Source organism: Bufo bufo, chromosome 7 (assembly GCF_905171765.1).
Source record: "Bufo bufo chromosome 7, aBufBuf1.1, whole genome shotgun sequence".
NCBI lineage: Eukaryota > Metazoa > Chordata > Amphibia > Anura > Bufonidae > Bufo > Bufo bufo.
In genome coordinates, this window is record NC_053395.1 from 19,906,923 (window position 1) to 19,924,383 (window position 17,461).

General features: G+C 43.5%; 1 protein-coding gene across 2 annotated transcripts in view; it reads right to left on the minus strand.

Moving 5' to 3' along the window:
- Positions 1-11,782: 11,782 nt before the first annotated feature.
- LOC121008139 (regulator of G-protein signaling 11-like) overlaps positions 11,783-17,461 on the minus strand; it is a 123,076-nt gene continuing 117,397 nt past the window's right edge. The window contains exons 18-19 of one of the 2 annotated variants that reach the window (XM_040440499.1): positions 15,061-15,215; positions 11,783-12,061 (exon numbers count right to left, since the gene is read on the minus strand). In XM_040440499.1, the coding sequence (XP_040296433.1) occupies positions 11,938-12,061; positions 15,061-15,215 (279 nt within the window). In that variant the 3' untranslated portion in view covers positions 11,783-11,937. The remainder of the gene's footprint in view (positions 12,062-15,060; positions 15,216-17,461) is intronic. The other variant, XM_040440500.1, reaches the window with a different exon arrangement.

A 17,461-nucleotide genomic window follows, 5' to 3' on the forward strand; every position in this document is an offset into this window, starting at 1 on the left:
TCATCTCCGTGGGAGTTCCATACATAGGCGAGCGAACACGGCTGTTTTCAAAAGTCTCAAAACTGTAAATGGAGGGCAAACTCTGCAAGCACAGTCCCCTCTCCATTCACCGCTATTGGACTGATGGAAATAGAAGAGCTCCCACAGCGATGAACAGAGGGTGGCCATTCAGGCCTGGCTGCTCTCTGTTCACTTTGGGGTCCTGTTTTGGAGATAGGAGTGAGACCCATGACCCACACCTATCTGACATTAAGGGTCCATTCACACGTCCGTAAGTGTTTTGCGGATCCGCAAATCACGGACACTGGCAATGTGCATTCCGCAATTTGCGGACCACACATCGCCGGCACTATAATTAGAAAATGCCTAATCTTGTCCGACAAGAATAGGACATGTTCTATTTTTTTGCGGAAACGGAAGCACATTCTGGCCCCATTGAGAATGAATGGGTCTGCACCCGTTCCGCAAAATTGCGGAACGGATGCAGACCCATTTTGCGGACGTGTGAATGGACCCCAATAGCGTATCCTAGTGATAGGCCATCAGTGTCCCAGATGGGAATATCCATTTAATACAATCCATAAGGAACCGCAAAGGGGACATACTGTGCACCCTTATTTCCCAGTATGAAGTATTATTGGGATAAGCTACGTACTCCAGATACAATCGTCATGTATGTTCATTATTAACTCAGATGAGCCACAATTAGAGATGAAAGCTTTATTCCTTACTGTGCACTTATATTTGCCAGACCTGCGTGGAAAAGCAATTATTCTATTTGCCAGGATTGTGTATTATTCTTCATATGTGTTTTATAGTCTGAAAATACCAGGATAATGAAGCATCCACGTTATGCTTTTTCTGTCTTCAAATGGAGCATAATCATTGTAATAAGGGATGAGAGAATCGACTTCTGATGAAACATTCAAAGTCGATTCGGATAAAACTTTGTTTCAATACTGTACGGAGCAGGAGCTCCGTACAGTGTTAGAATGTATTGGCTCCGATGAGCCGAAGTTATTACTCCGCAAAGTCTCGCGAGACTTCACATAATAACTTCGGAAATTGATTTATACTCTAGTTCGGTTTCAAGGCGCCCCCAATGTTTTGCTGTACACATGTTTATTCCCTTTGTGTGTATTGGAACAAAACCAAAAAAGGGAGGAAAAAAGCAAATTGGACATAATGTCACCAAACTCCAAAAATGGGCTGGACAAAATTATTGGCACCCTTAACTTAATATTTGGTTGCACACCCTTTGGGGGAAAAAACTGAAATCAGTCGCTTCCTATAACCATCAATAAGCTTCTGACCCCTCTCACCCGGAATTTTGGACCACTCTTCCTTAGCAGACTGCTCCAGGTCTCTCTTATCGGAAGGGCGGCTTTTCCCAACAGCAAGGTCTCTCCACAGGTGTTCAATGGGATTTAGATCTGGACTCATTGCTGGCCACTTCAGAACTCTCCAGCGCTTTGTTGCCATCCATTTCTGGGTGCCTTTTGACGTATGTTTGGGGTCATTGTCCTGCTGGGAAGACCCAAGATCTCGGAGGCAAACCCAGCTTTCTGGCACCGGGCTCTACAGTGCGACCCAAAATCTGTTGGTCATTCTCCGATGTCATGATGCCTTGCACACATTCAAGACACCCAGTGCCAGAGGCAGCAAAACAACCCCAAAACATCAATGAACCTCCACCATATTTCACTGTAGGTACTGTGTTCTTTTCGTTGTAGGCCTCATTCCGTTTTCGGTAAACAGTAGAATGATGTGCTTTACCAAAAAGCTCTATCTTGGTCTCATCTGTCCACAAGACGTTTTCCCAAAAGGATTTTGGCTTACTCAAGTTTATTTTTGCAAAATGTAGTCTTGCTTTTTTATGTCTTTGTGTCAGCGGTGGGGTCCTCCTGGGTCTCCTGCCATAGCGTTTCATTTCATTTAAATGTCGACGGATAGTTGGCGCTGACACTGAAGCTCCCCGAGCCTGCAGGACAGCTTGAATATCTTTGGAACTTGTTTGGGGCTGATTATCCACCATCCAGACTTTCCTGCGTTGACACCTTTCATCAATTTTTCTCTTCCGTCCACGCCCAGGGAGATGAGCCACAGCGCCACGGGTTGCGAACTTCTTGATAATGTTGCGCACTGTGGACAAAGGCAAATCTAGATCTCTGGAGATGGACTTGTAACCTTCAGATTGTTGATATTGTTCCACCATTTTGGTTCTCAAGTCCTCAGACAGTTGTCTTCTCCTCTTTGTGTTGTCCATGCGTAGTGTGGCGCACACAGACACACAATGCAAAGACTAAGTGACCTTCTCTCCTTTGTATCTGCTTTCATGTGTGATTTCTATATTGCCCACACCTGTTACTTGCATCACATGCTTGAATCAATCTTATTTATCCACAATTTTGAAAGGGTGCCAATAATTGTGTCCAGCCCATTTTTGGAGTTTGGTGACATTATGTCCAATTTGCTTTTTTCCTCCCTTTTTTGGTTTTGTTCCAATACACACAAAGGGAATAAACATGTGTATAGCAAAACGTGTGTTACTGTGTTACTGTGTATTAACGTGTGTTACTGCAATACTTTTCTGTGAGAAATACTTCATTTTCTTAAAAACATTTCTGGGGCGCCAACATTTACGGCTATGACTGTAGCTCAGTTCATATTTTAGGCTACTTTCACACTGGCGCTTTGGCTTTCCGTTTGTGAGATCCGCTCAGGGCTCAGCGGTCCAAAACGGATCAGTTTTGCCTTAATGCATTCTGAATGGAAAAGGATCCGCTCAGAACGCATCAGTTTGCCTCCGATCCGTCTCCGTTCCGCTTTGGAGGCCGCCTGCAGCGTTTTGGTGTCCGTCTGACGAAACTGAGTCAAACGGATCCGTTCTGACACACAATGTAAGTCAATGGGGACGGATCCGTTTTCTATGACACAATCTGGCACAATAGAAAACCGATCCGTCTTGGCTATGTTAAAGATAATACAAACAGATCCGTTCTGAACGGATGCAGACGGTTGTATTATCTGAACAGATCCATGACGGATCCGCACCAAACGCGAGTGTGAAAGTAGCCTTACTGATAAGAATGTGGTTTAAATAAGTGTTTATAGATCAGGGTTATTAGATAACGGCACAAAGTGAAAGTAAAAGTACCAGTCACACAGCTAGAAAAACAGTTAAAGGATATCCTCTGGATAAATCATCAGCATCTGATCAGCGGGGCTCCGACACCCGGGTCCCTTGCCGATAAGTTGTTTGGCGAGTGCCACAGCCTCCTGACAGCTCACCAAGCACAGCACCATCCAATGGATACTGGCTGTGACTGGCATTGCAGCCTAGCCCCATTCCCTTGAATGCAGCCAGGTCATGCAACCGATGAATGTTACATCACTGTCCTAGGAAGAGGCCACAGCAGCACTCACCGGAGCACCGTGGTCTCCTCGAACAGACCCTGCGCCGATCTGATATTGATGACCTATCCTGAGGATAGACCATCAATATCAAAGACAACCCCTTTAACTCAACACAAAACAACACACTATTATGTGATACATTGCATACACACATAAAATAGTTATGATTATATCAACTACTATTTTTTTTCATTTTCAAGTTAATATCGCTGGAAATTTTTGCAGACCTCAGGACTCCTTCTCCTGGCCAGACCCATGGAGTGGCTTTATCTGCGTGGAGGGATTACATTACCTGATTGTCCTGGAGCTATATTCGGAAGAACGTCTGAGTAAGCATATATTTAATCTGTGACATCAGAGGACAAATGTGCCTGAGCAGACGGGGAAGGAGGGAAAGAACAAAAAATACAAGCACTTTCACTTATTCACTCGCTTATACTGTATTTTCCAGCAGACTCCTTGTGGAGACACATTTCACCGTAATTGCACAGCGATCACTAGGCGAGCAGTTGCACAGCAGCGTGGACTGGATTTCCATATTCTGCATTTAGTAAGAGTAGATTCCAGTCTTTCATGGTTATTGATCGATAAAAGGAGACAAAACCCATGTATTGTCCACTTGGGGTATTAAAAAGAGAATCTCTGCTAGTCCTCTGTGTATGGTCTGGTAAGAGCACTCGTTACATGAACACCAGTTTCACTCCCCAAGAAATAACTGCATTATAAGATGTTAGAGGTATACCTTGACTGATTCCAGTAACAAGCAGCAGAATAGTGAGTGCAGCTCTGGAGTATAATACAGGATGTAACTCAGGATCAGTACAGGATAAGTAATGTATGTACACAGTGACTACACCAGCAGAATAGTGAGTGCAGCTCTGGAGTATAATACAGGATAAGTAATGTATGTACACAGTGACTGCACCAGCAGAATAGTGAGTGCAGCTCTGGGGTATAATGCAGGATAAGGAATGTATGTACACAGTGACTGCACCAGCAGAATAGTGAGTGCAGCTCTGGAGTATGATACAGGATGTAACTCAGGATCAGTAATGTATGTACACAGTGACTGCACCAGCAGAATAGTGAGTGCAGCTCTGGAGTATAATACAGGATGTAACTCAGCATCAGTGCAGGATAAGTAATGTATGTACACAGTGACTGCACCAGCAGAATAGTGAGTGCAGCTCTGGAGTATAATACAGGATGTAACTCAGGCTCAGTACAGGATAAGTAATGTAATGTAGGTACACAGTGACTCCACCAGCAGAATAGTGAGTGCAGCTCTGGAGTATAAAACAGGATGTCACTCAGGATCAGTACAGGATAAGTAATGTATGTACACAGTGACTGCACCAGCAGAATAGTGAGTGCAGCTCTGGAGTATAATACAGGATGTAACTCAGGGTCAGTACAGGATAAGTAATGTAATGTCTGTACACAGTGACTGGAGTATAATACAGGATGTAACTCAGCATCAGAGCAGGATAAGTAATGTATGTACACAGTGACTGCACCAGCAGAATAGTGAGGGCAGCTCTGGAGTATAATACAGGATGTAACTCAGGATCAGTACAGGATAAGTAATGTATGTACACAGTGACTCCACCAGCAGAATAGTGAGTGCAGCTCTGGAGTATAATACAGGATGTAACTCAGGATCAGTACAGGATAAGTAATGTATGTACACAGTGACTGCACCAGAAGAATAGTGAGTGCAGCTCTGGAGTATAATACAGGATGTAACTCAGGATCAGTACAGGATAAGTAATGTATGTACACAGTGACTGCACCAGCAGAATAGTGAGTGCAGCTCTGGAGTATAATACAGGATGTAACTCAGGATCAGTACAGGATAAGTAATGTAATGTATGTATACAGAGACTGCACCAGCAGAATAGTGAGTGCAGCTCTGGAGTATAATACAGGATGTAACACAGGATCAGTAATAAATGTACACAATAAGTCAGCTTTTTAATGTAGATTATATATAACTTGTATACTGGGCTTCTTTAAAAATGACCTGTTTGGTCCACTTAATCCAGCACAACGAGATATACATTTTAAAGCTCAATGTTGTTACTACACCGACTGCCAATAATTTTATGTTGGCAGAAATTAAATCATAGTATAAAATCCAGACAGTCTAAAAAGAGCCGGAAAAGACTCTAATTTGTGTTGTCTTTACCTGTTTTTTTTTAAATCTTATTATTGTCATTCATCATTCACAGCTCATAATTCTGTCAGAGCCGGCCAAGTATAACAGGGAGTCTGCGATGTCAGAAGCTATTTAGAGGTTAGCCCAAATGTTTTGGTTCCAATGGAAGCGCTGCTGTCCGGATACTATGTCGGGGGTGGGGGTTCTTCAGAACATATCACCTACAGGGCCCTGTTTCACCACGTCTACAACATATGTTTATGGTATCATTGTGGGGTTATTATCACATTAATATAAAACAATTAGAAGGATGCTACATTTATATATACACATTCTTCTCTACATTATTATTCTTTTTTATATTTTATTTTATTCTGCATTTTTTCTGCCACGAGAGGACTTTTGTCATTACTGTATTTTCCAATCCATTATTTAAAAAAAGTGCAGGCATTTGCTGCGTCATAACTTAAAGGGGTATTCCAGTGGAAAAAACATTACCAGCAACGAGCTCAGAGGGGCTTAAAAAAGGTAAAAAAAAAAACTCCTCGATCCCCGTCCGCCACTGTCTGGATCCCCGCTCGTCTCTTCTTCTTACTTCCATCTCAATACACAGTAAAGGGCTGTAAATTCTAGCTCTGTCATCCAGTGATTGGCTGAGCGAGACGGATCCGGGAAATAAAGACTGGGCAGTGCCGGAACGGGAGCGGCAGAGGATCGGTGAGGTGAGTATCAGTTCTTCTACACTGCTCAAAAAAATAAAGGGAACACAAAAATAACACATCCTAGATCTGAATTAATTAAATATTCTTCTGAAATACTTTGTTCTTTACATAGTTGAATGTGCTGACAACAAAATCACACAAAAATAAAAAAATGGAAATCAAATTTTTTAACCCATGGAGGTCTGGATTTGGAGTCACACTCAAAATTAAAGTGGAAAAACACACTACAGGCTGATCCAACTTTGATGTAATGTCCTTAAAACAAGTCAAAATGAGGCTCAGTAGTGTGTGTGGCCTCCACGTGCCTGTATGACCTCCCTACAACGCCTGTGCATGCTCCTGATGAGGTGGTGGACAGTCTCCTGAGGGATCTCCTCCCAGACCTGGACTAAAGCATCTGCCAACTCCTGGACAGTCTGTGGTGCAACGTGACGTTGGTGGATAGAGCGAGACATGATGTCCCAGATGTGCTCAATTGGATTCAGGTCTGGGGAACGGGCGGGCCAGTCCATAGCATCAATGCCTTCCTCTTGCAGGAACTGCTGACACACTCCAGCCACATGAGGTCTAGCATTGTCTTGCATTAGGAGGAACCCAGGGCCAACCGCACCAGCATATGGTCTCACAAGGGGTCTGAGGATCTTATCTCGGTACCTAATGGCAGTCAGGCTACCTCTGGCGAGCACATGGAGGGCTGTGCGGCCCTCCAAAGAAATGCCACCCCACACCATTACTGACCCAATGCCAAACCGGTCATGCTGGAGGATGTTGCAGGCAGCAGAACGTTCTCCACGGCGTCTCCAGTTTCTGTCACGTCTGTCACATGTGCTCAGTGTGAACCTGCTTTCATCTGTGAAGAGCACAGGGCGCCAGTGGCAAATTTGCCAATCTTGGTGTTATCTGGCAAATGCCAAACGTCCTGCACGGTGTTGGGATGTAAGCACAACCCCCACCTATGGACGTCGGGCCCTCATATCACCCTCATGGAGTCTGTTTCTGACCGTTTGAGCAGACACATGCACATTTGTGGCCTGCTGGAGGTCATTTTGCAGGGCTCTGGCAGTGCTCCTCCTGTTCCTCCTTCCACAAAGGCGGAGGTAGCGGTCCTGCTGCTGGGTTGTTGCCCTCCTACGGCCTCCTCCACGTCTCCTGATGTACTGGTCTGTCTCCTGGTAGCGCCTCCATGCTCTGGACACTACGCTGACAGACACAGCAAACCTTCTTGCCACAGCTCGCATTGATGTGCCATCCTGGATAAGCTGCACTACCTGAGCCACTTGTGTGGGTTGTAGACTCCGTCTCATGCTACCACTAGAGTGAAAGCACCGCCAGCATTCAAAAGTGACCAAAACATCAGCCAGGAAGCATAGGAATCTAGAAGTGGTCTGTGGTCACCACCTGCAGAACCACTCCTTTATTGGGGGTGTCTTGCTAATTGCCTATAATTTCCACCTGTTGTCTATCCCATTTGCACAACAGCATGTGAAACTGATTGTCACTCAGTGTTGCTTCCTAAGTGGACAGTTTGATTTCACAGAAGTGTGATTGACTTGGAGTTACATTGTGTTGTTTAAGTGTTCCCTTTATTTTTTTGAGCAGTGTATTTTCTGAGCCTGCCCACAGCAATTTTTTCAAACAATGTTGTCAAGGAAATGAGGGATCTGATCTAACGACCCCCAAGGACGATCATTCTTTCAAACCCCTCGAGATAATTGCAAAGTGAAAATGAATGTAAACAAGCGCCGATCGGCACCTTATATAATTGATCGGCCCTCAATAGCAAACTGAAAGGATCGTAAAGGCATGTTCTACCAAACATTACCAGAAGCCAGCTCGGGGGCCTATCCATATAACACTTTTTAGCCCCAGCAATTATGACGCTGAGAGGACAACCCATTGGTGCCACGATCACTATTGATCGTGGCATCTTAGTCTTTTCTTTGCCATTCTGAGACAACCTCTACGACTGCTGTTATGGCAGCCGTATTGGTTTATCACCCAGCATTTCCAGACACAGATATAGCTATATATAACATTGGAATACAATGGAGAGATGAGGGTGACATAGCTGAGCTGTATGTATATCCTCACAGAGACACTTCAGATCCTGATCATCCGAGATCCTTGACTGGGCGATGACGCACGTGGATTATTACGCTTAGAGAGCAGTGAGGATTTCAGCTTCTCCCGCCTAGGAAATGAACTGCCTCGGGATCCGGCCGTTTTCAGAAGACGCTGGAGGACATTATATAGTGATTTAAAGATCAGCTCCACTAGGCCCCAATTTATGGCCTTAATATACTGGAGCATGATGTATTCACCATCTGCAAATCAAGGGCTCAGGCACTTTACCTATCCTAGCAATATGCCATCAATGTCCCAGATGGGAATATTCCCTTAAAGATGTCAAGATTTGATCTTAAAGGGGTTCTCCAGGATTTAGATGTTGACGGCCTACCCTCAGGATAGGTCATTAATATCAGTTCGGCAGGGGTCCTACACCCAGGATCCCCGCTGATCAGCCGTATGAAGAGGCACTCTGACCGCTTAGGCGTCTTCCGAGGCCGTGTAACCTCACATCCATCGATCACGTGGCCTAGGCCCAGCTCAGTCCCATTGAAGTGAATGGAGCTGAGCTGCAATATCAAGCACAACCACTATCCAATGGACGGCGCTATACTTGGTAAGCGGCGAGTAGGCCAGAGCCCTGGTGAGCACCGCAGCTTCCTCAAACATCTGATCCCTGCGGGTTCTAGGAATTGGACCTAATATATCTGGAGAATAGGCCATCAATATGAAAATCCCAGAGAACCCCTTTAATATTACATAACTCACCTGGCATAATCTACAATTTCTAGTTCCGCTCCATTAGGGTGCAGCTGAGATGAGTGACTCCAGCTTAACTGCACCGTCTGCTGGAGTCTAAAATCAACCTCCTGACTCATCGCAAGCTTGGTCTCTCCTCCATGCTTTACACTGCAGTTCTGCTTCCTCTCATACGCTGATATTATCACCGAAAAGATGCCTACGAAAAGGACACCGGGTTAAATGTATATCGCAAAGGAACTCATTTCAAGATGTTTTAACTGGGCAAGGGTGTGAATACTTTTGCAGGACATGGAATAGATTAATAACCAAATCAATAATCACAGAATTCGTCGGGTTGTTTTAAAAAGCATTTTATTATAGTGACGTTGTAACCGTATTACAAATAGACCACCGACCGCAGATATAATAAATCCGCTACCCTATATATTGCTTAGAACAGGCGAAGAGTTCAGGAACCACAACGCATGCTGGGTATTTAAAGGGGGAAACTACCTAGAGGCATTGGACATGTAGACTCTCACGAGGTCATGGCATTGAGGGATGTATCACCTGGAATACCCACACATCCAGAAAGGAAGGGAGTGCAGTATTCCCTGGGGGCCCCCAAACCTTTGGGTAAAAGAGCACCATGTACTTTCCCTTTAAAAACTGTTCAACATGACCTGGTAGATAAAGGGTAAAAAGGCGCCACATCTTCCAAATTTGTGATCTTCCCCCATTCAGTGCGTATTTGTTTCATGTAACAGAAAGTGTTAAAAGTTCACTCCGCTAGTGCAGTGCCTGAAGGGGCGGAGCAGGACACATCTTGTCACCTTGTGTCATGCTCCGCCCCCTCAGTTTTAGGGGGCGTGTAAGTACAGGAATACAAGGCTGCTTGCTATGCACCATAGGTCTAAATACAGGAGCAGAGAAATAAGCTACGTATATATAGCGCCCCCTCCCCCCCCCCCCCCCATGAGCTAAAAAAAAATGGAAGAGAGGAGAATCGCACATCACAACTGCTACAAAAATGTACTGAATCTGAAGACCCTGCTCCTTCCACCATCAGTGAGGGGCCTTCCGCTTATGTCCGCTCTCCTCTTCAGACCGGTGGACAGGTCACAGGATTGACGTCCTCCATCATAAACACTCTGTGCTGCTGTGAACTCTGCTCAGTCACCGCTATGTCACCCTCAGTTTATGTCTCCATTCTCGCTAACCTCATCACCCGAGTGGACAGGTCATAGGATCAGCACACTCCTCCGCTGAAATACTCTGTGCAGCTGAGGGCCCTACGCCCCTGGTCTCTCTCCATTCTCCTCCCTATAGGATGACGGCACCCCTGTCACATGAAGCCCCATCCTCACTTCTCTCCTTAAATACTCTGTCCTGCTGTTGTCTCCATTCCCTTCCTGCCATCATGACATTGTCCCACGTGGCCCTGCCCTCGCTAACATGGCGCGCATAGACAGGTCACTGCCCCCCCCCCCCCGCGCTCGTCTCCTGCTGCTGACTCTACAGGGCGTCCCGTCTACAGGGCGTCCCATGAAATTACAGACGTCTCAATAGAAACATCTGCCGCCAGACCCAGTCAGCTGCACAATGCGCTATACGGTGTTTCTTAAAGGGCCCGAATGTATCCAAAATCAAGAATATTCACATTCAACTTCATAATAAGTTAGGTTTATTACGCGTCATATAGATATGTAAAAAGGCGCCACATCTTCCAAATTTGTGATCTTCCCCCATTCAGTGCGTATTTGTTTCATGTAACAGAAAGTGTTAAAAGTTCACTCCGCTAGTGCAGTGCCTGAAGGGGCGGAGCAGGACACATCTTGTCACCTTGTGTCATGCTCCGCCCCCTCAGTTTTAGGGGGCGTGTAAGTACAGGAATACAAGGCTGCTTGCTATGCACCATAGGTCTAAATACAGGAGCAGAGAAATAAGCTACGTATATATAGCGCCCCCTCCCCCCCCCCCCCCCCCCATGAGCTAAAAAAAAATGGAAGAGAGGAGAATCGCACATCACAACTGCTACAAAAATGTACTGAATCTGAAGACCCTGCTCCTTCCACCATCAGTGAGGGGCCTTCCGCTTATGTCCGCTCTCCTCTTCAGACCGGTGGACAGGTCACAGGATTGACGTCCTCCATCATAAACACTCTGTGCTGCTGTGAACTCTGCTCAGTCACCGCTATGTCACCCTCAGTTTATGTCTCCATTCTCGCTAACCTCATCACCCGAGTGGACAGGTCATAGGATCAGCACACTCCTCCGCTGAAATACTCTGTGCAGCTGAGGGCCCTACGCCCCTGGTCTCTCTCCATTCTCCTCCCTATAGGATGACGGCACCCCTGTCACATGAAGCCCCATCCTCACTTCTCTCCTTAAATACTCTGTCCTGCTGTTGTCTCCATTCCCTTCCTGCCATCATGACATTGTCCCACGTGGCCCTGCCCTCGCTAACATGGCGCGCATAGACAGGTCACTGCCCCCCCCCCCGCGCTCGTCTCCTGCTGCTGACTCTACAGGGCGTCCCGTCTACAGGGCGTCCCATGAAATTACAGACGTCTCAATAGAAACATCTGCCGCCAGACCCAGTCAGCTGCACAATGCGCTATACGGTGTTTCTTAAAGGGCCCGAATGTATCCAAAATCAAGAATATTCACATTCAACTTCATAATAAGTTAGGTTTATTACGCGTCATATAGATATGTAGCGGTAATAATAATAATGTTATTATACACCGACGTCCACCATGTGCAGAGTGACTATTTACAGGCCGCACATCACCCCCTGTATAAAGGCACCTGAAGAAGGCCGAGGCAGCATCAAAATACAGTGGAAGACTCTAAACTCTCTGTGTCCTCCTCCTTCTGTGATATCCGGGAATCTGGCTGGGCAGTGAAGACTTTATCCGCTATATAGATTTGGCATTCCAGGGGAATTTTTTTCCTGTTTAAAAATGTATAAAAAAATACATATAATGAAAAATAAGAAAGATGTAAAACAAAAAAAAACATAACTTTTTTTACATTTAATAGAAAAGCAAAGTTGAATATTTTAGGTCTAGACAGTTATACATTCTCGTAGACTCTTTTATATGATTTTATATAAAGGCGAAGATTTCATTTTTTGTTCTTTTTTTATATACTGTATTTATCCCAAATATAAAATATTAATGATGTTGTTATATTGGTGATATATTTAATCTTTTTGTGAAATGATTTTCTTTATATCATTTTTTTTTTTTAGCTTTCAACATTTTGAACTTTTTTTTGTATTCCTGTTTTGAAATTTTTAAAAAAATGTATATATATATCAGGAAAAATTTGGGATAAAAGTTTCAAACCGTCAAACAATATATATATTTTGTAAAATTTGCAAAAAACTGATTGCAATGTTTTAGTTTTTTTATGTTATATATTTATCTGAAATATACTGCTTTCTATTTTGTCTGCATTGTATTTTTTTCATATATCTTATGCCATTTTTACCATTTTTTATATAGTTAGCTTTATTATATTTTATTGTATTATTTATTGTATTTTTTAACTTTTTTTTATTTATTTTTTTAAAAAAAATTATTTCTTCTTTTACATTTTTATTTTGAAAAAAATCTTGCAGATGGCCTTATATTATGCCTATGTCGATTTCAAGTGAAGTGTCTTTTCATGTAAAATCTCGCGCATAATCGACCTTATGTAATTTTTAAGAAGGATCACAGATGGTTTTTAAATAATCTAAAGCTGGCCTGAGGCTTAATTTTTTTTATTTTTTTAGATTTCATTTTTTTATTCGAAATGTTCAGCTGGCGGAAAGCATTATATTATAAAGAGATGGGAGCACAGCACTACACAGTGGGGGCCCCTCCAGCTGTGAATGTAAGATTAACGTGGGGAAATATTAAAAGGCCTGTGAACAAAAGCAAAATAAGACGTCTTTTCACTCAAGGAAAGCATTGCTCCGAAGTGGGTTATGTTCACAAAGGCAGATTCAAATAGGAAAAAAAAAAATCCCTGGTAAAATAGGTCAGAGCACAATCTCGAGGGCCAAGATATATTTTCAGAATTTTTATTGTAAAAACACAAAAAAAATGGTGTCATACGTGGCCATCGGATGCTGGTAATGCACATTAAAGGGGTTGTCTGGCCGATAACATTTTTTAAAAAGAAAGAGTCAAAATGATGTATAAAAATGAAAGACGTCACCCAAACGTCCGCTGCATCCCCAGTCTCTACTTACTGCTCCCTCCTAACATTGGAAATGTGACAGTCCAGCAGGTGATTGGTGGAATTCCATGTCAAGAGGGATCAGGAAAAAGAAACCGGCAAGGAACCTGGGAAGCGCCAGTCAAGGGATCGTTATGACTTAATTTTTTATAGCATTCTGACCACTTAATTTAAAAAATATTATGAGCCGGACAACCGCTTTAAAGGGGTTCTCCGGGATTTAGATATTGATAGCCTATTCCTCAGGACAGGCCATAAGTATGAGATTAATGGGGATACGACTCCCAGAACCCCCTCCGATCAACTGTATGAACAGGCCATGAGTATTTAAGTCTCTTACTGGCCATGTGGCGTCGCGTTTATCGGTCATTGGCCTAGGAGCAGCTCAATCCCATTCAGGTGAATGGGGCCAAGTTGCAATACCAAGCACAGTCACTATCAAATGGACAGCGCTGTGCTTGGTTAGTTGCAAGGAGGCACTGATAAGCACTGCGATCTCCTCAAACAGCTGATCGGCGGGGGTGCCGGGAGTCAGACCCCCACCAATTTCATATTGATGACCTCTCCTGAGGATAGTTTCAGACGGCACACCGGCTTTGTTCCTCACACCGCGATGAGCGCAGTTATTAGCTCGAAAAAGAGTCGTTACAAATATAGACCCGAAACGTTGCTGAAGTTCTTGACCACTGCACCTCAAAAGCTGGTGGTGCGCCGTCTGAAATTGTTCTTATGACTAATATATGGTCCGAAGGGTAGAGAGAAGGGCCTAAAAAGGCACGTGCACCCAGCGGGGCGAGGAATTATTTCAACTCTCCTGAGGATAGGTTATCAATATGTAAATCCTGGAAACTCCCTTTAAGATACTATCAAATATTCCAACCTCATTTATATCAGAATCCCCACCAATCAGACCAATGCCAGGTTGTAGGTATCTCCACTGAAGTTTTCATCAAGGCTGCTCATGATCACAGTCTCGGAGGGGTTGTGCCAAGATTTAAACATATCCCCTTATCCACAGAAGAGGGGGTAAATGTCTGATCATGAGGAGTCCAACCATCACGAGAATTGGGATTCTGTGTCCTCCGATATGAATGAAGTGGTGGTCGAGCATGCCCACTGCTAATTCATTCTCTAGGGGACTGCTGAAGAAAGCCGAGTGCACTGCTCAGTTGTCTCTGGCAGTCCTACAGAGAAGAATGGAGAGGAAGGGATCAGAAATGGGGTGCATGCAATGGCAGCCAGCACCCCCCCGCACTACACCATAACCAAGATACAAAAAATGTGAAGTAATTATAATATTTTTCTAATTTAATACATTTCATTTTTTTATTGTTTGTATTTCCTACTGGACCTCAAATGCATTTTTTTTGGGACCCTAAGTGGAGTGAGGGACTCATATACATCTGGACATGCACTCAAGACTATCAAACATACATTAGACTTGTCTATGAGACAATGTATACGACGATGCAATAATAAGACGCCACGTCTGTGTAGTCCTCGCAAAGTGGGCGTCTCCAATAGACAAAAGCCCACTTTATACTCCAATACAGCATCAAAATGATGTCATTTTGTACAAAAAAAAGACAAAAAGTTCACTCGTTCTACATAACATATGTAAAACCTGAACATATGCCTCCGATTTAAGTGCAACAGACAGGAAATATATGCGCCTTATTACAGCAAAGTCCAAAAAGAAAACAAAATGACCGGAGACTAAACCTCTCAGAGCCATTCGCGCTCGGAAATGGGAAGGTGGGAGAGGCTTCCAGGCGAGAAGAGGAGGTGCCGTGCAGGGAACAGGACAGTCTCTCTTCAGGACAAGCAGGTAAGAGGTTTCCGGGTAATTTAGCCAAGGGACTGCTTAAAGGGGACAGCTGTACAAAGGAGACAAATGACAATGAGAAGGAGGAAATGGAGCAAGGGGAAGCTGATTATACATACAGGCAAGAAGCATGAGGAACTCCCAAATTACCTAAAATGGAATGTCCACCATGTGGTTTTATTAACCTAGATAGATCCAGAATTCTGTGCCTATAGTCACTACCTGCAGCCACCACTAGGGGGAGCTCCAGAGCTTACTGCGTACTGTCTGTAAATTAAGCATGGAGCTCCCTCTAGTGGTAGCTGCAAGTAGACAAAATTATAACATTTACCTCTGTGTCTATGCAGCGGATGTGAAGCTGAAAAATGAAGTTCTGATTCCTAAAAAAATATATTATTTTTTTTTTGCACAGAATATTGGATTTATAAATATGTTCAAATGTGGACATTCAGAGGACCCCTGTTGCTCCCCCACCACAGCTATCGTAGACCTCCTGTTGCTTTGGATACTTTCATGTGGCATGCGTAAATATGGGAAAGCAGTCTTTGTTGGGAACAGTAAACTTTGCTTTTCTGCCAAAAACTGATCTCTGGGGAATTAAGCAGAAACAGAATGATTTTTTTTTTTTATGTGAGAGGCCTGGGAATAGTCTCATTCGAAAAGATAAAAAAAATGATGAAAAGCAGGGTTTCATGTCAATGATCCAAAGAGAAAATAATCTTGTATTATAAATATGTAAACAAGAAAATCATGCTATCCTCTTATGTAGAACCCGTGGTGCAGACTAAAAAAGATAATGACATTTCCTCATGTGTCCAGTAGGTGGAGGCAGAGGTTCATGGTCTTTTACACTGCAATGGACGACAGATGTGGTAGATTATGTACCATACGTGCATATAAGAAATCACATCTAAATCTTCAGCCTACGTAACTGCCTGCCTATAGGACAGATATGACATTGCAGAAAGCTACAGGGGTGCACGAGGCCTGATATCACAGATGGTCGTCATACGAATGACCCCCATCTCCAGGAAGGAAGGAATATGATGATGAAACAATTCCTTTTAAAAAAAAAAAAAAAACACACCATAGTCACCGTGTGGCTTTCAAGACCTCTCACCTATAGTCCTAACCAACTAACCTACTGAGATATGCATGCATTTTTGCTGGGGATTGCGGTTAGCAACGGATCACAAGGGCAGGATTTGCTCCCCCGGGTAAAAATGCGCTACAGCATTAGGGGTTTTGAGCATCTTCTGCCTTTTAGACCACTTTATTCTGTGATTTTGTCTGCCTGGAAGTGGGGCAACCTCAGGTTTGAATGTGCCTTAATTTTGATCTATGGGTAACATTCAGGTGCACCTGGGCCAGTTATAGGTGGGACTCACAGCCTCCTCCCTCCTCCCATTGTATATGTGTGATTTCACGCTGGAGGTAACTGGGAGCTGCTGGCTGTGTGTCGGACTTTATGCACCTAATATAAATTGTCCATACGGCATAGGTAGCTTAGCATTATGTCCCGTGCCATTTTGAGAGACCTTGACGGGGTGCGCGGGCTCCGGTATGTTCTTGATATAAGAATATATTGGCGAAAGTCTCATTTTAATATCAGTGTGAGGGTTTAGCCATATATTGTCAATTGCATTTATCACTGTAGTGCACCATTTTCAGTGATTACTAACCTACTGAGACAAGATCTGCCTTAATCCCTATTTAATAAAAAGTTCTACTGTTTGCAATATGCTTTGTGTTTTAATTCCTCACCAGTTCAAAAGCTCTGCTTGCTGTCAAAGGAAAGTTAGATTGCTCCCAGAGCCTGAAAACCCTTTCTAATATGGTACTGTTTGGTTATAACGTGGTTTTGAAGATTGACATTCACTGACAGCAAGCAAAGATATTAGAGAAAGTGAGAAATCAAAACCTTACCATGTAACTCTTTCATTTTGGGACTGCGCGGGTTACAGGGGTCAGGGATCTTCATTGCTATGCTTATTCAGTCTTAATTTGGCCACATTAATAGAACCGCAGAATCCACAAGTATTTAACCTGACCACCGACTGCCAGGAGTCACAAGTGCGGTCACAGGAATTATAAACATCCTTGATTATCATGGGAGTAAAAAAAAATTAAAGAGCACGTATATCCAGAAATTAAAAAAGTCATGAAGATGAGATAATGACAAAGCCATTCAGGACATACCGAAGTATTCTTTTTTATAAATACAAATGACATATATTTTCAGAGGAAAGAGATAAGATATGTGTAAATAAAATAGTAAATAGGAGTCCATGATAATAC